General features: G+C 44.3%; 1 protein-coding gene across 25 annotated transcripts in view; it reads right to left on the bottom strand.

Moving 5' to 3' along the window:
- Positions 1-21,522, bottom strand: part of ANK2 (ankyrin 2, neuronal) — a 493,620-nt gene that overhangs the window by 64,823 nt on the left and 407,275 nt on the right. For 24 of the 25 annotated variants that reach the window (XM_012727793.1, XM_012727798.1, XM_012727801.1 and 21 more), the window contains 6 exons: positions 21,116-21,313; positions 19,884-19,982; positions 19,152-19,250; positions 14,635-14,733; positions 13,628-13,726; positions 6,801-6,873 (listed from right to left, as the gene is read on the bottom strand). In XM_012727793.1, the coding sequence (XP_012583247.1) occupies positions 6,801-6,873; positions 13,628-13,726; positions 14,635-14,733; positions 19,152-19,250; positions 19,884-19,982; positions 21,116-21,313 (667 nt within the window). The remainder of the gene's footprint in view (positions 1-6,800; positions 6,874-13,627; positions 13,727-14,634; positions 14,734-19,151; positions 19,251-19,883; positions 19,983-21,115; positions 21,314-21,522) is intronic. The other variant, XM_012727797.1, reaches the window with a different exon arrangement.

Genomic DNA, 21,522 nt, shown 5'->3' with positions numbered 1-21,522 from the left:
AGTCAATGAGATAATAACACAACTTATAACCATAACAACGCATGCACACCACAGAAAGAGCACACGAATGAAGCGAGCAGATTGTGACATTTTAACAAGCAACCTGGAATGTAATTTTAAAGACAGAGTATGAAAAGGATTTGTTTTTGTTTTGGAAACTGGATGCTTCCCGTAGGTAAAGGTGGAGGGGTGGCGGGGAGAGGGAAGGAGAAGAATCAAGTGAGTAACTGAGCAGTGATAGAAAGAGGTGGCTAAGTCTCAGGCTCACATCTGGAACCCCAAATGGTAAGGGCGCCTCCTCTGCTCACGAACTTACACAGGATGTTTTCAAAACTGCAGATTTCACATTCAGCAATTGATACCACCTTTCTGTATACATAACAGAAATGCTACATATATGTTAATTATTAATGCAATGGGAAGCCCCTGGGGAGTATAACTGAGATGGAAAAAGGCACAAAATGATGTAAAAATAAGCTATTATATTATTAAAAATAAAAATAATACAAAATAAAAAAAAAAAATAAAAATAATACAAAATAATAGTTCTAATCAGTAGGACCTTTTTAAATGAAGATGTAGTATTAAAGGTTTAGAAAAAATTACATGTCTTCCCCATTTCATTACGTCTCTCTCTAGAACCCTGTAAGCACAGGCATATGTCAAAAGCTCATTAGTTCTCAGAATTACTTAAAAGTCTAAAAAAGCTTGAAAAAAAAAAACAAAACAAAAACTTACAGCAAATAGAGACATGGTTTATTCACTATCAGATTTTTGTGTTGCAATCAGTGCATTTATATTTGATGGTTCCCAGTCGTGACATCGAAATTTCTTTTTTGTTGTCCCTTTAGTGACATCATTCAAATGAGTTAGGACACAGATAGGAATGATTACATGTAGAACCGGTTCAAATTTAATTCGACTATTTACTGGTCAGTTAATCTTTCTGTTCCTCAGTTTCCAAATCTAGGAAATGGGGCTACTTCATAAGCAGTTACATGAGTTGAATAAGGAAACACTTAAGAATGAGTAAGGGAGATAGTAATTGCTAGTAATTGTTTGTTAATAAAGAAATGGTCTAAGCGGTGACAACCTAAAAAAGAAAACCTGAGTAAAATTTCATTCATGGAAAGATACTTCTTGAAAAAAAGCATGTATTATAAAGACAAGTAATTGTATTCCACTGAAATATTTCATTCATCTGACAATGCAAATGTGAAGGGGCTGCATTTTTTTCTTTTTTAAGATTTATTTATTTATGCTTTCAGAACTGGGGTACAGGTCAGAGGTGTGATGGATAAGAAGATTCACCAGACACAGAGTGGGGAGCAGAACAGGCAAAATCTACTGAAATGCACTGCTGAGGGGAGTAGTGGCGGGTCAAGAGAGGTCTGCTGCACCATGTGGGTCACCTCCCTGGTGGGGGCTTGAACTTGTGCTGCAGTGGCTTTGGAGAGTTTCATAGTGCAGTGCTTTAACCCGATGTGCCACCAGGGAGGGCCTGGGGCTACATTTTTAAACAGTTAGTTTGTTGAAGTGGTGCCCCCATCCTTGCCTATGCTGTCTTCTTCAAAGTGCTCCATACACAGCCAGACGGGATGACAGGGCAAGCCAAGGATCAGCAACTATATCGTCTGACGCAACACACACCATGTCAGGCCATTTTCATAACCAAAAAGGTCGGAGGAAGAAGACACACCCTTTAAGCTGGTAGTGTGGGATGAGCAGCATCACTCCACCTGGAGCCTCAAAATATGGCCTTAGTTGGCCTTCCTCTTTGTGGATGCAGTAAGTAAACATCGGATGAAGTCATGCTGGGTAAATCCAACAAGAACGTTCACAGAGGAGCTCGGAAAGGGCACAGAGAGACCGAGAGGAGAAGGTCACAGGAAGGCGTGGGTTGGAGTGACCTGTCCCAGGCCAAGCAACATCAAGCCTTGCTGACAAGACAAGGAATTCTTCCCTGGAGCTCTGGGGATTGCCATGGCCAATGGACTTCTGGCCTCCAGAAGTGGGAGAGAATAAATCTGAATCACCAGGCTTGTGGTGACGTGTGTGGGGAGGAAAATCCCAGAGGAACCCAGAAAGAAAGGCTGAAGAAGGAGCTGGGGCTGGGCACAGGGCTGGGTGCTTGTGGGTGGGGAGAGAATGGCATTTCAGGTGAGAGGCTAGTGTGTGAGGGGTGATGGAGGGTGATAAAGGCAGCACAAGTGAGAGCTCTGTGTATTCCTCCCGTCGAGAAGACAAAGTGCAGTGGTTGGGCAACAAGAAGTGTTCATGTTGCTGAGCAAGGACAGAAAGTCCAGGAAGAAAGCTGGGTATCTGGACAGAGGGACAAGACCAGCATGTTTAGGAATTTCGTTGTGGGCCTTTTCATTCGCTCCATGCTTTCCTGCCTCGTGTATAATTAGGTAAATCTTGATGGAGGAGTGTCTTTATGACACAAATAAGTGGAGTCCCTTTGCTTATTTCTGGGACAGATAAAATAAGATCAAGTCTAAGAATTGGTTCACCAAAATAAAGGCGTTGGGTTTGCATAAAAGCCTAACTTTTGAATAAAAGCCTCATTTTGAATACTGTTATGATTTGGGAAGACTAAGTCTGCTCTTATTTATGTTACAGAGAAGGGAATGGTTGGATGTAGGATTTGTCATGCAAAACAAATTGTATTTGATGCCTTTGAGCCAGGGACCACCAAAAACAATAAAATCCAAAGACTGCTTGAATATTCTCTCTCACTCCACTCCACTACCCCACTAGGAATCTCACACTATTGAGCTGTGCTTTGGGCTACCAAATTCCTAGTACCAGCCCAGTTAGAGCATCCTGCCCATCCTTGGAGTCAATTTGCTTTTGCATTTCAGCAAGCTTTTCCTCAAAGCCAGCTCTAACTGCAATCTCTTAGCAGCCAAGATGGTTACAGGGAAGAAATACAAACCAAAATATTCAATTTCTTGGTTCTTAAAATTACTCAGTACTCTACTCATTAATAAAGTACACTACAGGTTTCTGTGCTCTTCCTCCTGTCTCCCCTTTGTGTCATCCCTTGGTAGACATAAAAGGGTTTATGAGCCAGAATGAAAGAAGAAGGAAGAAAGAAGAAAGTTTAGCTCCAAGTCTGAAGACCAGTGTTACAGGTTTGGCTCACAGAATCAATAGTTGGTCCAGAAGCAGGAAATTCTACAGATAACTCAAAGCTTGAAGTGTGTTCAATGTGTCCAGAAAATAAGACAGCCAGGCCTTGCTTCCTGTCTGGGAAGGTGAGGTGTTTACTGCCGGGCCAAAGTGAACCCACCCTGCCTTGCGCCCTTACTTCTCCATGCCCCGAGACAGCATGTTCGCTGCGCCCTTAGGTCCTTCCCGTCATGTTCATGGTCCATGTTCTTGTTACCTATGAGAAACAGCAACTCTCCCCCCAACTCTCCAATCTGCCTCAATTCAAAGTCCAACTCCTCTTCCTTTCACAGTCAAATCTATCCAACTCATTCTCCCATTTTTACAAAGTAATCAATGCACAAAATTGGCCCTTCTTTGGAAAACGACACTCCCAATTTTCTCGGCCACAAATTTCTCCTGATCTTCTCCCCTTTTTGTGAGTTTCCTCTCCCTCCATATTCCCAGAAGGTTAATATTTCTCATCATGTTTATGCCAATACACGATATATCTGACCCTCCAGCTGACCCTCCCTCTTATTATCCTGCCAATACACAATTCCATATCCGTGGCCTCTCTCACTAACTCCAGTCACACTTCAATTGCCTCTTGGACTTCGCCACCTGAATTTCTTTTAAGCAGCTCAGATTTAGCACATATAAAACAGAACTCATCTTCTTCCCCACCCGCCCTCTGCCCATCTGTTTCTCTCTGTAAATTCCCTACATGAGCACAGAGTACAAATACATCCCTCCTCAAGCCAAGTGGGGGGAAGAGGGATGAAGATGTGTTTTAAAATAGAGCTTGGATTTAAGCTGTTAGATCTTATTGGTTTAAGTAGAGTTCTACTAGACACGGAAAGGAATTTGCATCTCAGAAAGCTTGTGAAAGAACGATTGGCCGCTAACATACGCCCTTGTATCAACTGATTTGTTTGATGTGTAACCAATGAGTGAAAACCGAACCCTATCGTCTTCCATCATAACCAAACTGAAATGAATTTCCTATTCTCAGGGTAACTCTCCCCATCACATCCTATTTATGAGCTTCAAAGAATTCTGATTTCCAGGTTCTAGGACTGAGAGGATCTTTTTCTTTTGTTGTATTGTCCAAGTATTCCAAACAGTTTTGTGCAGACTCCAACCTACTGTCTTGTGTTGGCATTTAAGGTGAGGTGCACGTTTTGATATATGGAAACTAAGATTCCTCTGCCAGGGAGCTGACCCACATGGCACAGCAGACCTCTCTTGTCCCACCTGCTGCTCCCCTCTGCAGCGTACTTCATGGATCTACGTGTTCTGCTCCCTACTCTGTCTCTGGTGAATCCTGCACCTCTGGCCTGTACCCCAGTTCTGTATGCATAAATAAATAAATCTAAAAAAAAAAAAAAGAGTAGAGCTATGAAGACAACAGAGATTGGCTAGAACATTCCACACATGTGGCTAGCTCCGTCCATGGGAATTATGGAGGCTTCCATAAAGACACTTTAACCGCACACAACATGAAAGTGTTGGTCATATCAAGCAGACACATTTCTTTATACCAATTCTTTGTACTAGAAAGTTACTTTGCAATATTCCAATATACCCTATACATACAAATTATTTAGTTGGCATTTCTTTGTGGGGAAAATACCATTATTAAGTTGCTGGCTACATATAAAAAGGGAAAACTTTTCTCAGCAAGAAAGAAATTCTTGCTCATTAGCCAATATTCCTGTCAAATCAATAGTTCCTAGCACTAATAACTTTTATATAGCATAGTTGTACCTAGACCTTAAACAACGGGTAGGTGCAAAAAGCTCTTTCATAGACATGGGGTTTCTGTAAACCCAATGAATGTCCTGAATGTATTAGCTATTGGTACTGTCCAACAAATATTGTGAAAATCAGAATGAATTTTAAGTTAAATAACAATCAGTGCCTAGATTTACTATTTTAAATTATATACTTTGCCTATTTGCAAAAGTTCACCTTAGGTAATTGTTAAAATTTCCCTTATCAGTATTCCTAGCTACTAAAAAACTTCACATTGTAACTATTAATTTATTTTTCCCACATTCACAATATAATCTGCTGCTAAGAAGACCTATATTAACTACGTTCATTTGATGATATAATTATGGTGATAGGTTTTAATATTAGTTGCAAAACCATTAATAATATAAATGGTTGTCATTAAGATACCAGGTTAATAAAATCCATACACTTGAATGCACATACACCACACCATTCCATCCATATTAAACATGCTATTTCAAAAGAAGCAGATTAGCGAGTTTAGAAAAAAAATTAAAAGCACAGAAGAGCTTTCACCCCAACAGTTTCCTCTAAAGTTACCTGAATCGCTAAGTGCTTCCCCATCAACAAACTGGTCACCAAACTGTTTAAGAGCTGTTCAATATACAAGTAAAGGTAACAAAGATGAGCCCACAAAACAAAATATGGTGTGTTTACATGGAGGCTGAAGATTAGCTGGCAAGTATTAGAATGGAAGGTAACACTATCTTCTAATAAATACATGGAATTTCTGGCTTTATCCAGAACTATCCCTTCACACACAATCATTCATTAACCCAACATCTGTCCACTCTCTTGTTTGAAGTTCTTAGGAAAGTGAGACAACCCATGTCTCCTATCAATAGGTGATTTAAGAAATTGCTTCAAAACAAGAACATCAACATAAAGCTTTACTATATGATTAAATCTTGAAGAATCTAAAGAAATATCTTTAGCACATCTCCATGAAGTGATTACTATTGGGCCCAGTGCCATCCTTTATGGAGAGGATTTTCCAACAAATGCACTAGTGAGGTACCTGAATATTGCTTAAACAATACAGCTGGCCGTAGCTGTACTATCAAAACGTTTTATGCATTGCTTCATGAGTTTTTAGTACATTTTCTCTATTCAAGAAAAATCAGCTGCTTCAGTAGAAGCAGAGATAGGATGCTGTCCACCCCACGGGAAAAACCCCACTGCTCCCTGAAGGGAACCGGGACATCCACTGCCTTAGCTCATTTTTATCTCCCAAAATCTATAGGGCACATTTTCTGACTCAACCCAATTCTTCTTTTGAATTTGCACGAGTTACTGCTAGCTATGTCTACATTTCTGCCCTCTCTTAAACCTCTTTTCCTCTGGATTTAAAATAGATTCTGTATATTTGAACCAATCAGAACGCAAAGCTCTTTCAAAACACCAGCGAAGGAGTAAACTTTAAAGTCATTCCAGACCTTTAAATAAAAAGTGAGTTTTAACATAATGAAAACATCTGCTAGCAATAATTATTGGAAAGTATGGATTTTAAGATGTATAACTTTTATTTTAAGAAACCCTGAGGTCATAAAAAAGTTATCCTCTATTTCAAAAATAATTGTTCCTCTAGTAGATACTTGAACTGCAATTTTCAGTTTCTTTCCTTTTTCCCTTTCTTGTTGTTTGGTAAGAAATTAAACCCAGTATCAAGAGAAAATAATCAGAATCTACTTTCGCCCAGCAATGAAAGTAAGCATATTGAAAGAAAGGCAGAGAAGTGATTTTAAATGCTAGGATGCTTTCATCCACACCCAACTTGGTCCCTGGAAAAAGGTGTTGTCTGGGTGAGATCCTTGCAGGTGTCAAGGAAGGTTGTGCGAATGTCTTACCCTCTTCATCAGAAACATCAAGAACCTCAGTCATCGTCTCAGGAACATTTAGCTTGTGTTTCTCGGTAATAGTCTGAAAAGACAAAAATCAGGTGTACTGAAGTGAGAAACAAAATCCAAACAAAGATCGAGAGGATCACAGACATCCCGGTCAACAGTATCGGGGAGCAGTCAGGCTACAAGGAGGCGCCCCTTTCCGCAAGAGTGTTTCAGAAGCTTATTCACTTATTCTGTCATGAAACTTATTTGTTCCGTCTAAAAACAAATGGGCATTTACTACAGTTTTGTTGTGCAGAAGAAAGTCATTTCATTTGAAAAACACATGCAGTAGTCAGGGCTAATAATTAGTCATAGTAGTAGGAAATCAGAGTAATGTTTTCAGGACTTCCCTAAAATGAAGTTAATAATGTCTCCCTAAGAGTTCTAAAAAAAAAGCAGTGAGGCCCTCCCTGGTGATGCAGTGGGTGAAAGCACAGCACTAAGAGGCTAAAGCCACCTCAGCATGAGTTCGAACCCTGCCTGCCCTGGAAGTGACCCACATGGCACTGCAGACCTCTCCTGACCTGCCTGCTGCTCCCCTTGGCAATGTACTTCATAGATCTGCCTGTTCTGCTCCCCACTCTGTCTCTGGTAAATCCTCTCACCGCCCTTGCACCTCTGGCCTGTACCCACAGCTCTGTATGCATTAAGAAATAATCTTAAAAAAAAAAAAAAAAAAGCAGTGGACATACACAAGTCATTAAAAACAAAGCCTTGGAAGAGAAGGTCAAGCAACTTGAAAGGCATTAACTCTTGGGGCAGAAAACGATGTCTCTCTTGGGAGGTGATGATCCGCTGCAGACATCACTCATCCTGGTAGCATTTCACTGGGCTGCAACACGGCTTTATTGCTTCTCTGCCTTTACCTTCCACTCCTGATGATGGAGGGTGGCTGAGAACTCAGTTCCGGAGTCTGAGTGTCGGGGTCGGGTCCTCACCCTACACCTTAAAGTCTTAGAAAATTCCCTTTTTCTCTGGGCCTCAGTTTCCGCATCTCTAATGGAGATTCTGAGACTACTACATCAATGATGATGATGAAATGAAATAAAAATGATAAAAAGTCTTTGGAACAGAGCTCACTGCTTGGCAATATTCAATGTTGTCTAGCATATCAACATCACTGAAGATTCCTTTTAATCTTAAAAACGAAGGGCCTGTGACTTTGGACTGATGGAGGTACCCAGGTACATTATGCATGCCTACTATGTGCCAGGCACCGTTTTATATACCAGAGACAGCCCAGTGATTAATATATATTTGACTGTCATGACTTTAAAGATCATCTAAGGACAGCTGAGTCTCCAAGCCATCTCCCCAAGTTTCTGTAGGGAAAAGTGTATTAAGTTCATCACTTAGCACTCCTATGAAAACAAAACAAACAAAAAAAAGAATCTGTTAACATGAGAATGAGATGTTCAACTTAAGCCACAGAACCACAATAAATAGGCAGTTAAGGTGCTTAAGCTTTGCTGTGTAGATGATGGAGACTTGTCTGAAGAGTGATGACAATCTCTCACACATCATCCTTATAGAAACATCCTCAAGTCCTTACAGGTAACATTTTCATAATCGTTGTCTTCATTTGAAAACTGACAGCAACCCTCTTCAAGTGATGCTGTTTTATTGACTGACATTCTCAATTTCTCCGGGCAGATGCTGCAGAGGGTGGGTCCTTTCTTTGCTTGCCCTCATACAAAAGGAAATAACCATGCCTTAGTTTGGTCAGTGAATATGACCAAAGTTACCATCAGCAATGTCGTGCACCCCACATGGAGTGACACAGTGATCAGATAGGTGTCGACGTTTTTCTGGCTGGATGTTAAAATGTCCTCTCTGTGCACTGTCGTAAGATAGCATGCATCACACACAACCCAGGGCTTGACCTTTAGAAGGTCGTCAGTAAATATTTGTCGTGGGGATGCTAAGTAAGACTTCCCCCTTATGAGTAATGTTGTAAAAATTGAAAACACATTGTCCTTTTAAGTGGAATGTCCTTTGAATAGTGGTTCAACAACCATAAACACGCTTATGCTACTGTAGCGCCACAGAACAGAGAAAGCAAGGATATAATTAGATGATCAGGGCCATCCCGCCCAATAGAACATAAGACTCTAAGGTCACGATTAGAACTTAGTTCGCAAGTGGAAATGAGCAGTGTGCTGTGGGCAAGTTAAATAGGATGTAATTAAGTAAGCTCTTCTGGCCTAGCAAATAGAATATGACAGATGTGGAGTGAATAATGAGTGACGAGTTTGTAACATTTAGGGGGAGGTAAAAAAACAAAAAGAAGAAAAATAGGCTTCGAACTTACTGCTTTATAAATAGTAATAATCTTGTTTGCACAATGCAAAGGAACCTCAAGATCCCCCCCGCCCCTCCCCCCGTTTCCTTTGTGGCCATGTTTTCCCGACACCACACACACACGCACACGGCCCTCTCCCTGGCCAGAATGTCACCTCCTGTGCCTACACTCAGTGGCAGCGACCCTAGGAGTCACAGCACCCACGGTGCACTTAATATGATTTTTTGGCGATAAATGAAATATTACATAAATACGCTTTTCTATAAAAAGTAAGGTAAATGGTTTGAAAACAAAGAGAAGTGAACAGAGTCAACCCAGATGAGTCACTAAAGTAACTGCCACTCAGTTAGGTGTGGTTGAGACAAGATCAGCGGATGGAAAATGTGCATCGAAAACTTTCAAAAGGGGGGGGGGGCTCTCTGGTGGCCTAGGGGTTGTCTCAGCGCTATCACTAATATGGCCTGATTTAATCCCCAGCCCAGAGGTGACCCACAGGGTGCAGCAGGCCGCTCCTGTCTCCCTCAGCAGTGTATTTCAGTAGATCCGCCTGTTCTGCTCCCCACTCTGTCTCTGGTGAATCCAATCATCCCCCCAACCCCTCTGACCTACACCCCAGTTCTTCTACAGAAAAAATAAAAATTTCTATACTTAGCATAGTATGTCTGTAGGCTCATACACAGGATGGAAAATGTTTTATAGAGAGATAGAGGATTGGCTGACACTACACTATGTAGAAGGGAAGTTCTTCGTAAAAACAATGTGTCTTTGGTGAATGGGCCTTTTGTCAAAGAAAAGCTCTTGGCTTCCCCCTCAAAAGGTAACAAAGGACTTGCTGATGGATGATTCACATTTTAACTCACCGATGACATCAGGTAAGATTTAGAGTTTGGATGTTCACATTTTCTTAACTGCTGCCTGAGAACTTGCCCAAGGGTTAGAAGATAACGAGAAACAACCATTTTTACTTTAGTTCAGCAGTTTATCCTCCCCATGCCCAGGTGACCGGCAAACCCCAACATCGTGGCTCTAAATGGTGCAAATAATATAAATAACTACCTGTTGCTCAGCAGAAGCCGTCACGCACCATCTTCCGAATGGCAGCAGGAACAGGGCTTGTTCGTTTCTGCTTCTAAGAATGTGACCCTGTCACTGATATCTGTTCTGGCAAGCCCCAGGGAACCAGAATCCCAGGAGAAGGCTCAACAGTCTCACCTCCTGCTGAGTCTTACCCAAAAAAGTTAGGAAAGCCAGGATTCAGGAAACAAACCACGATTCCAAAATGCCCCAGACATTTCTGCGGCAGTGGCTTTTCTGTTTCAAACGGCTTTCCTTCTCTCTGCACACACTGATTTTATTCATGCTGTGAAGAACACTGGAAGGAGCGTGAGCACAGGAAAAGTCTCTTGATGAAAGGGGAGCCTCCTGGCTCTTCACATGGGGCCTCCTATGGCTCCAACGATGGCAGAGTGGACTGTATCCCACTACCTTTCCAGGGCAAGGACGTGCATTCCAGTGATTTTCACACAATGACCAAATCATCTTGTGTGCTATTTGTCTACCTTCGGTGAGGAGGTGCAAATCATCTCTAGTTAATCTGTAGGCCAGGAAATGATACAACTGGAGAGGAGGCTTCCCTGGAAAACCAAGAAAAGTACTATTTTCTTGGGCTTTTTTTTTAAAGATTTATTTATTCAGACAGAACTGGGGTACAGGCCAGAGATGCGGAGGGTGAGAGGATTCACCAGAGACAGAGTGGGGAGCAGAACAGGCAGATGGACGAAGTACACTGCTGAGGGGAGCAGCAGGCGGGTCAGGAGAGGTCTGCCTCGCCATGTGGTCACCGGGGCAGGCGGGGATCCAACTCCTGCGGAAGTGGCTTTAGCTTCTTAGTGCTGTGCTTTAACCCGCTGCGCCACCACGGAGGGCCCTTTCTTGGGCTTTTTAAATGAATAATCAACAGGAAAGATTTCTTTCACAAAATTTCTGTGAAACTGCTCTCAGCCCAGCCAGAATCAGTGGGCAAGAGCAGCCAGAACCCGCACTTTGGAGTCTGACAACCTAAACTTGAATGCCAGATTTGTCCACAATGCCTGGCATGTCTGTAACTGAGGATTACTACTGATTAGTTATTACGCAGACTGCCATTCATGAAATGATCATGTGAGAAGGCATGAATAAAAGTTTTTTCCCAAAGGGAGAAAGTGCAAAGCCAGATGACCCGCTGCCAGGCAGGAATAAGTCCGTATTTCCAATCCTTCCCTCAGATTCCATTGCACAAAACAGTAAAACTCACAATTCTAAGAAAAGGTTCTAATTGTAAGAGACACAAGGCAGCTTGAAAACATGTGGCTCAGAAAAAGAGGTTATTTGTTTAGTTAACGAAGGTGGAGACTTCTTAGGATCTCAAGGGAAAGCAAAATGTTCTTATGTTTTAAATTTGTTAGCGGCTTCTCACCTCCAAGTTCATTTTTAGATTCAGAGGTTTTTGTTGGACCACGGCTCAGCTAGACAGCATGGAGAATAACCATATTCAGAAAAGAAAGGCATTTACAGAGAATTTGAAGAGGATGTTTTTATACCCCCAGGGCTACAGGTGCTGGAGTCAAATTTTCTAACAAATTTGAGAACTCGTTAAAGAAAGCTACTAGCTACACTTTTTAAATATAGATCTGTATTGTGAAATCATTCACTCCTTGTAATATTTATGAAGGTGAGCTCTCTTTGAGACTGGACACATAAGTTCTAAAGTTTTGGTGTTATAGGGCTGATTGTCTTATAAACCATCTCGCTTCTAAAGTTTTGGTGTTATAGGGCTGATTTTCTTATAAACTATCTCGCGCTCCATTCCCAAGGACCTACTATTGCTGGTGGAGAGCAGTGATCTTTTATTCACTGATCGACTAATCAGCGAATTGATCAGTGCCCTGCCCAGACTCCAGATGCATTCAACATCCAGCAACTAGTGAAGGAATGAATTCGTTAAGAGACGAAAGTAAGAAAAACAGGTCAAGACCACCCCCCCCCACCCACACACAAGTAGCCAGAAATTCGCGAACGCCATCTAGTGGTAACTTGATCAAAATGCACATGCTGATTACCAGGGCTTGGCAAGGTAAAGAAGTTGACATAAGAGGGGATTTCTAAGAACCGAGATGTTCCTGGCCAATATTGCCGCTCAGGGCTTCACTGTGTAATATACACTGTAATATTATCTGTAACATACACTGTTTCGAAGATGCCACAGGAAGACATATATGTACATGCTCTTCATGTGAAGATTTTCCTGATAGAAGAAATCACTTAATAAGACAAAAGCCACGAGGCTCATCCAGATGAGTGGATGAGTGGCTCAGGAATACAGTTCTAGTTGGTCACTGATGTGGTTTCCTCCCATGTAATTCATTCAAGCAAAACTTGACATCTTTAAAAAGATCCTGTGGACTGATCAATGGCTTTAAGATTCTGCTTGTTAAAGCAAGCAGCAATATTCCCTCCCATGGACACTCAGGCTGTGTCTTGCAGATCATTAATAAATCATCCTCTGTTCTATTTAAAACTTCACATCTAATCAACTGTATTCCATTTACGGCCAAGTATGCCGAGGGGGACTTCCTGCCAGCCTCAGAGCCATGTTCCTCCCTTCTTCTCACATCTATCACAAGAACCTCGTGTTCTAAGACACTTTCTGCCTCTTCCCTCACTGGGGGCCGTTACTGGACGCTCATCTGAATTTATTTGTTGACTTACGATCTTCTGACTGTAAAGAACATTTGGAGTTGTACTGCTGCTCTCATCTACTTTACAGAGAGAGATGAAAGAGCTGTTGTCTTAGAGCATGTTCCCTGCTTGAGGAAAGTGTCACCAAACAACACAAACAGAGCTGTTTTCACCTCTGGGGCTCCCTCTTAGAGACCCCTGTAAGTTTTGTCCTGACCCAGGGTCCCGGGACTCACTATCCCCATCCTTCACTCTTCTTGAGTTTCTGGCAACAGGCATTGAGGATCACCCACGATTTTGTCACATGCAAAACCCCCAAAAGAAAACATTTACTATATACTCTGTCTTCCTAGAAGCATACTTAACTTTCTTTTGAAATAAAAAAGTAACAGCAAAGAAAGTTAGGATGGACTGTGCTGCACGGAAGTAACTGGGCCCGGTGTCAGAGCTGAGTGGCCTCCCCAGCGCCCGCCTGCCGGGGCTGTGGGAACCTGGACGTCCTGGCATGCTGCCAACAGTCGGGGCCACACCCAACTCCCGCAAAAGGCCGGGAGCCAGCAGACCAGAAGCCCACGCGAGAAACAGACCTGACTCCAAGCTCCACTCACGCTCCTCTGAGCAAAAACGCGAAACCCCCACGCCGTGGGCAGGCACGACCATCTGCTCACTTGCAGATCTGTCCAGAAGTTCCGAAGTAAAAGCGCTGAACAGCTGGAAAGTGAGAAGCCAGTGGCTTGGCAGCCCAGACGCCCAGGGGTCCAGTACTCACCGTGGTGGTGGTGGTGACTTCCTCGGTCACCACCTTCAGGGTGTCGACCACGGAGATGTAGCCCAGACGCTTGGCGATGGCCAAGGCGGTGTTACCATTCTGAGAGGGAGAGAGAGAGAGAGAGAGAGTGAAAGAAAGAGAGAGAGAGAGAGAGAGAGAGAGAGAGAGAGTGAGAACCAGAGGGAGGGCGGCTGGGGGGAGCCAATGAGCTCACCCGCGCTCCGCAGGAGCCAGCACTTCCTTCCAAAACAAGGCACGGCTTAGGAAAATCACTAGTTTTTACCATGACATCCGATTCTGTCTGTGGAACTTCTTTAGACTATAGCCCGGTCACCATGGCAACACCACAAGCTTGCCTCTGCCTGCTCTTTCTAATAAGAAGCCCTGGCTGCTTTCACCCCAAAGGTTGTCAAACTCTACAAGTGCGGTATTGTGCTTGGGAAGTCCCTCTGGCTCGGAGGGGGACGCTCCGTGGAGTGTTCTGCGAGCCCAGGACCACTGAAGCCTCCTCGGAGGCCAGGCCCGCTGCTGCAGGTAAACCGTCTCTCCACCCCGAGGCCAGTAACACGCGGCGCTCCAGCGGTGCAGAAGCGCGCAGGCAGCTGCACACCCCGAGCCCCTCTCCGGGCGCACCCAGCCCCCTCCAGGCGAGATCCCGGCGGGTTTAATTGCACCGCTTCGTTTACATCTCAAAGGCTCCCGCCGAGAAAGAGCGGGGTCCCAGGCTGCGGCGTCGGAAACGAAGCTCCCTCCAGCAGGCCCGGAGGGTGGGGTGTCGGGCGCTCACATCTGAGCGCCAGCTGGAAGCCCCGCGCGTCGCAGCCGCCAAGTGCAGGGCCCCCACTTCCCGAGCGGGCCTCCGCCCCCCTTTCCCAGGCGAGCACCGCGGGCGGAGTCACACAGATTGCTGCAGAGGCTTTCCAGAAATCGCCGGCTTCCCGGAGAGCTCGGAGCAGGGGCCGCGCTGGGCGGGGCTCGGGCGGGCCGGCCGCGCGGGGCGCGCTTACCGCGGTGGTGGCGTTGGGCTTGGCCCCGTGCTGCAGCAGGACGTTGATGATGTGCGTGTGGCCCTGCTGGGCGGCCTGGTGCAGGGGCGTGTAGCCGTTCTGTGCGTGAGCGTGGCGGGGCGCCCGGCAGCCAGAGCAGAGGGAGAAGGAAAACTAGGTTAGCCTTGACTTTGAAGGGCTGGGCAGCAGGCTTGGTTTGGGGGAGAGCGCGATCATCGAGGTCCCAGCCCTGAGCGGCACACTCCCTCATACCTTCTGGTCCGCTAAACAAAGACAGGCGTCTTGCTTCTGAAAGAGGGGCTCCAGGCTATAAGGATTAATAGAACTGAACCCATAAGCATCACAAATGGGGCTGGGGAGGGGCTCCCCGGTAGCGCAGGAGTTAAAGACGCGGCGCTATCATCTCTGGCCAGTCACTGGAGCACCAATTGGATCCCCGGTCAGGGAGCTGACCCACAAGGCACAGGAGACCTCTAATGCCTCATGGCTGCGCCCCTCAGCAGTGTATTTCAGTAGATCTGGCCGCTCAGCTCCCAGCTCTGTCTCTGGTGAATCCTCTCACCCCTTCACCTCTAGCCTGCACCCCAGTTCTTGTATGCATAAGTAAATAACTCTTGGAAAAAAAAAAAATTGGGACTGGGAAGAAGGTTTCTGGGAAAGCATTATCTCAGGGATGGTTCCCAGGGAGGGAAGGGGCGAGAAAGGAAAGCGCAAGACCATTTAAGCAGAGCTGCGGGGATCCAGCAAACCACTGTTGGGTCCTGGGGACTTGGCCAGTAATTGCCCTTCCCATCAGCTTTAGGGATGTTTGGTTAGTTCCTTCCAGAGAACAGACTTGGTCAAAAGAGAGAAAAAGGGAAATTTCACTGGAACTGAGTGACCCAGTTTCAGTAAATAAGGTCTTTGAAAATAGGTTCTTTTTTCACGTTCTGGTCTATACTTTCACTCAAATGAAAGACCTGGGATCCTTGATTTGTGAAGAATTGCAGAGAAGGTGGGTGTGAGGCCAGCCTTGCTGGAAATTCACTGGGAGGGACATGGTGAATTAATTAAATCACACTGGCCCATGCAGGCAGGAAAACACTAACACCCACCTTGCAGTAAGCAATTGTATGCCAGACACTGGACCTTTTGTCTCTTAATCTTTCTTATCATTTTGAAAATAAGACTGCTTCAAAACATAATGGATGACCAGAAGATGGAACAGATGACCGAGTAAATGAATACATCCCCCCCCCCCCATTTCAGAAATGACGAAACTGAAATCTACAAGTGTTATTTCTGTCCAGTCACTCCAGGTCCCAAACCTGTGAAAGCCAAAGGCTGTCAGGCTGCTTCTTTTATTGTCTACCTGGAGGTGCAAGTGAGAATCTGTTGGTTTGGTCTACCTGAAGAGCTGAAGGCCCTTCTTTCTGGTCACGTCACATAGACTGAAAAATTCTGATCTATGAGTTTGGTCAATTTAGCATATACAAATTTCACTTTTCTTCCATACTGTTAGAACAAAATTCAAAAAAATAAATAAATAAAAAAAAGGAAAAAGGCAGCTAACAGCAGAAACAAAGAGATAGACTACGGAGGAGGGGTCTGTGTTTACACAAAGATGCCAGGATAGTCCCTCCTTGCTTTCATGTGGCCTTTTCCTGGGGGTGGAGCACTGTGACAGTCTGTCTGTCTGTCTGTCTGTCTAAGCGTCCCTCCTCTGCTCCAGTCTGACCACTACACACCCCTATCAGGAAATGAGCCCAGTCCCGCTGCCATCTATCAATCCCAGGGACTCCGACAAAGTCAGAGCTTTAGCAGGGAGTCTTGCTTCCCATCAGGGAATGGAGGGACACTGAAGGACTGGACATGAAGGGACATTCTATTTCCTAGACATTCTTCCTTCCCATGGCATTCGCGAGTACCAACCAAAGTTACCGTCGTTCTGCTGTTTGGTATCAGCTGAGCGAAAATGTTCAGTAACCATTTACTAACCACATGTTATGTGCCAAGCAGGAGGCGCTGTGCTTACATAAATTAATAATGCTAAAGCAGACTCCTATCCTAGTAACTCACATGTCGCTGACTCCTGAGTGGATACTGTGGCCAAGAAGATGCCCCAGGCCTGACTGAAGCTTGGACACGTGGGTATTTGTGTTGGAGGATGGAGTGACCCCGAAGCTCTTACAAGAACACTTAGGTTGGGGCCCTCCCTGGTGGCTCAGCAGGTTGGCGCTACACTGTGAAGCTAAGCCAAGCTGTGGCCACTTCAGTGTGAGTTGGTTCCCTGCCCCAGAGGTGACCACATGGCGGGGCAGACCTCTCCTGACCCGCCCGCTGCTCCCCTCAGCAGTGTATTTTGTTACTTTGCCTGTTCTGCTCCCCACTCTGCCTCTGGTGAAGCCTCTTGCTGCCCCTGCACCCATGGTCTGTACCCCATTTCTATACGCATAAATAAATTTAAAAACTTAAAAAAAAAACAAAACTCACTAGGTTGAAACTTAATCCACTGCCTAGAATTAGTTCTTCTAGCAACTACTAGCAAACCCCAGAGCCTCTCTAGACTAATTTTCCTCATTTATAAAATGGAAATGGCCAAGATTTCAAGGGTGGGGAAGGGCTATGTTCTTCATGAAACTCTTCGTCAATCTAAAGTTGCACAAAAAGTGCTAGCAAACGTCACTTTGGCTCCTCACTCCACCCAATCCCCGCCATCCCGCTTCTAAAAGCTCTTGTAGTATATCTTATTTAAAAAAAAAAAAAAAAAAGTACTGTATTCACATTGCAGTTCTATACCCTCTTTGCAAATTAAATATACTTAGCCAAACCTATTTTCCCTCGCTAATGTCAAAGTTTCACTTCCATTTTAAGCAACTAATAGTACCATAATACAAAATCACTTTTCCAGATTTTTACACCAAGTCATGAAAATTTGAGGAGGAAAGGCAGTACATTTTCATAGCAACAAAACAAGTTCTAAGTCACTATGGTTACACATGAGATGTGAGGAGGAAAACATAATTCCTTCCACAAAAAAATGTCACTCCGTGTGAAAGGATTCTGCAGTGTTTATGAAAATAACATAATTGGAGGTATTGTATCTACTCACCCCCTGAACCAGAGTTCCAAAAAGCAACTAAAACCTACACAATTCATGTATACACACCTAAAAAGTTAAAAATGAGATTTTTTTTGTCAACCAAATGTACGTTTGGGTACAGATCAAATACCAGACAGCCATTGGTATTAAATAGTACATTTAGCTTCTAGTTTCACTGTTAAACGCAACAAAAATATATGATTAACATTTTGAAGTTGTGCCTAAGTCTCCTGATGTGGCCTCCTTCTTCCTCTCGGGAGGATTCTGGGATCCCAAGAACATCATTCTTCCCTGCAGATGGTGACCTAACTCAGCAAGAGTGCAGTGAGGGCCTCGTACCTGATAATTCCAATTAGTAGCATCTTGAAGTAGTTAATTCTCCTTTATTGAACTAATTCATTCTCCTTTACGGAGGAACACTGGCTGACAATTATTTTTAATTCATTTGCTAATATATATAGGTGTGATTATATTCATGCCTCTAAGAGGATATTAAAATCTGGCTTCCAAAAGTTCTTTTGTTTCTAACTAGTAGCATCTTGAATGATCCCAGAAACTCCTGAATGATTTCATGTGATTTTATATCAGCCAAGTCACATAGCTATTTAACTGCAGTTAGAACATGTATCATATATACTCACATATTGCATGTGTGTGTATGTGTGTGTGTGTAGCGCTAACTATGTAGTTGTATAGCTCTAACGGCAGATTTCTGAAATCTGTGTATCACAAATACATATATGTCTATGGATGTATACATGTATGTGTGTATATTGATATACACATTTAGGTGTATATATTGCTAAAAACCAAAAAGCAGATAGAAATTTCTTTGGACAAGAAGTCTGCAGCTTCAAGTTATATTATAGAGAATAGCAGTAGTTCTGTTACGCATTTCGCTTCCTCTTGAAGCAAATGGAGTACACACTCCCATCTGAACTATCTGACTTGCTTCGCTCAATAGAACCCTTCAGGGACCACTGGGAAAATAGGTAGAAACCAGTCCATTCTGCATTGTCCTTGAGAACTTGCAATCAGGCCTTATATATGACAGTTTCTCTGAGGGTGGCCAGGTGATACTCTGAATGTGAGTGATTTCACTAGAAATGAAAGGCATATGGTCTGGGAGCCTTTCTGTATTTCCTGCCAAGGGGAACACGCGTTGGGGAGAGGACCAAGGAACTGAAACAATGCAGACGATAGCAATTTGTCTATGGTTCCCAGTGGCAAATTGTGAAATCACTGTTAGTTACCTTAACATTGTAATAGAAGTGATTCTGCAATGAACTGACATGGGTATCAATGGTTATTGCAATGAAAAGACTCAAAGGAACGACATCCTTTATGAAAAGCCTGCCCTCGCAGTACAGTGAACTAGGGAAGAGTCTATCTGGCTGACTCTTCTGGAAAATTAAAAGGAGTACAAATATTTTACCTTGGTTTTTGCGTTGACATTTGCTCCCTGCTTCAGAAGGAAGTTGACCATTTTCACGTTTCCATAGTGACAGGCCACAATTAAAGGAGTGTAACCAAGCTATAAATAATTAAAGAAAAAATAAACCAAACAAAGTAAGTACTGCTTTAGTGGCTGATATTGCAGGGGAGAGAGACTTAGGAGAATTTCAGTTAGGACAGGATGCAAAGAAATTCTACGTGATTCTCTAAATATTATTCAATAGCTTCTAGATGTATCCCATGGACAAGAGCACACCCCAGTCATGAGGAACTTAACCCCACACATGAGGCGTGTGGGACTGAATATGACCAGGAGCTAGGAGACAGGCCCGAGGAAGATGATCAGAGAACACGAAACAGAAACTGACTGGCGGGAAGGTCCAGGTGCATGACAGCTGTGACTAAGATGGGCTTGAGAGACTGAATGGCAGAGAGAGGAAAAACTTCCCAAGCCCAAGGGCATGGGGTCAGCCTTGGAGCAATGAGAAGGCATCTTGACGAGCTGACCAGTAACAGAGAACTGGCCGAAATTGCCTGCGAAACTGGCATCTTTTTGCTATTCACCTGGACTTGACCCCAGCAAGGATGGGGGGCCCCTTAGATTTGTGAGCAGAAGTGGACCAGAATGCATTCAGAATGGAGTCCGGAGGAGGAGGGGCTCGGGACGGGCCAGGCCAGGGGCCACCGCGGCACTGACAGCAACTCGCTTTACCTTCGTATGAGAATCCAGGTCGGCCTTATGCTTGGAGAGAATGTCGGCAACATTCACCTTGTCTTCCTGGGCTGCGAGGTGTAGGGGTGTGAGCCCACTCTGCAGAGAGAGCAGATGCAAAGGGGGTGCGTTGGAGAAGACACAATACATCAGCTATATGTGTGAGCAAAAGATCCCGGAAAACTCTTGGTTTGCTCCCAGACAAGGCACCTTGCGGCATGAAGACAAACTGCCCATCCATGTGACTTTGCAGCCAAGACCTCTTCTTGAAGATAATCAACACGTTCCGCCAATCATATAAACACTGGGTGCTAATGTTCTTTGTAATAACTCAGCTGAGAAACTTTCGTGTAACCTTCATTTCAAACCCATCTGGGGTTCCTGTTCAATAACTCAGTAACCAACTGCAGGTGAACCATTGTATAACCACAGCAGTCAGCGACGTTTTCACAGACACCCTCTCCTATCAACGGGAAATGCGTAGTCACAGGAGGTGGACCAGAGTCCCTGTCTCCAAGACAGCCCTGCCTGGAGGCTTCTGCTGCAGGCTGCATAAAAAGTAACCCTCTCTTTTATGTAGAACCACAAATTGACCCATTTGATATAAAATGATTGCACACAAGACACCAAGTAATTACTCTGCTTACCTGCACATACCACGATAGTGCATTAGCAATTAATAAAACATGAAAGAACAATAAAAGGAGGAGGATCTGGTCAGGTCAGGTCAGTTCCGGCCACAGTCTGGCGGTAGCCTGAAAACGTAGGCATGTAGCCTCCAGGAAGCAAAATTGAAATACACGTCTTATGTCTGGCAGGTGTCTTTTCGACTCCACTGTCTATCTGGAATTAGGAATTATGGCCAACAAGTGCTCAGGCAATCTGGCTGACAACCGGAACTACAGACATGCTAGCTCTTGGGAGTTAGGGGTAACTTCTTTAGCCCATCTATGGAAAGGCAGAAAAGGCACATCTCCACACACCAGTGAAGGAAGCTAACCGCAGAGGAGAGCCGGGAGGCCGAGACTCAGCCATTCAGGCGGGGGCCTGTGTGCCTGGCATCCTGAGGGCCTCCAATCCCTCATCAGCCTGGCTCCTCTGCTGTCTGACACTCCCCTAAAATACCCGTTTTGTTGAATACATCCCCATTTTACGTTTTTGTTCCCAGCTATCTTTGATTGGCTTCTGCCCCCCTCTAGATTAAATAAAAACAAGAGGCAAAGACAGAATACCTTGGTGGCCATGTGGATGTTGGCTCCCTTGTCCAGAAGCAGGGTGACCATGTCCGCGTGGCCCTCCTGTGAGGCCAGGTGGAGTGGGGTCACCCCTTGCTTGGTCACGATGTTGGTCTCTGCTCCATAGTTGAGGAGAGTGGACGCAATCTGCATTTGATTTTTCTTGGCAGCAATATGGAGAGGTGTGTAGCCATTCTGGAAATCAATAGATCGATCAATTTAAATACTCTGTGTCCAAGCAGTATAGCTTTACCATATACCTGGCAAGTTTAGCAAATCCCCTCACATAACAGAAGGAAAGAAGAGTTGCGAATCAACAGAAAAGTTAAAAGTGCTATATAGTGAGTTCAAACTTTCAACCATCACAAGCTTCTAACCAACAGAACCCAAATCTTGGTGACCAG

The sequence above is a fragment of the Condylura cristata genome, unplaced genomic scaffold, assembly GCF_000260355.1.
Source record: "Condylura cristata isolate star-nosed mole 26May11 unplaced genomic scaffold, ConCri1.0 scaffold00021, whole genome shotgun sequence".
Lineage (NCBI taxonomy): Eukaryota > Metazoa > Chordata > Mammalia > Eulipotyphla > Talpidae > Condylura > Condylura cristata.
Note: the sequence above shows the minus strand (reverse complement) of the source record. Positions and strands in the feature narration are given on the sequence as shown.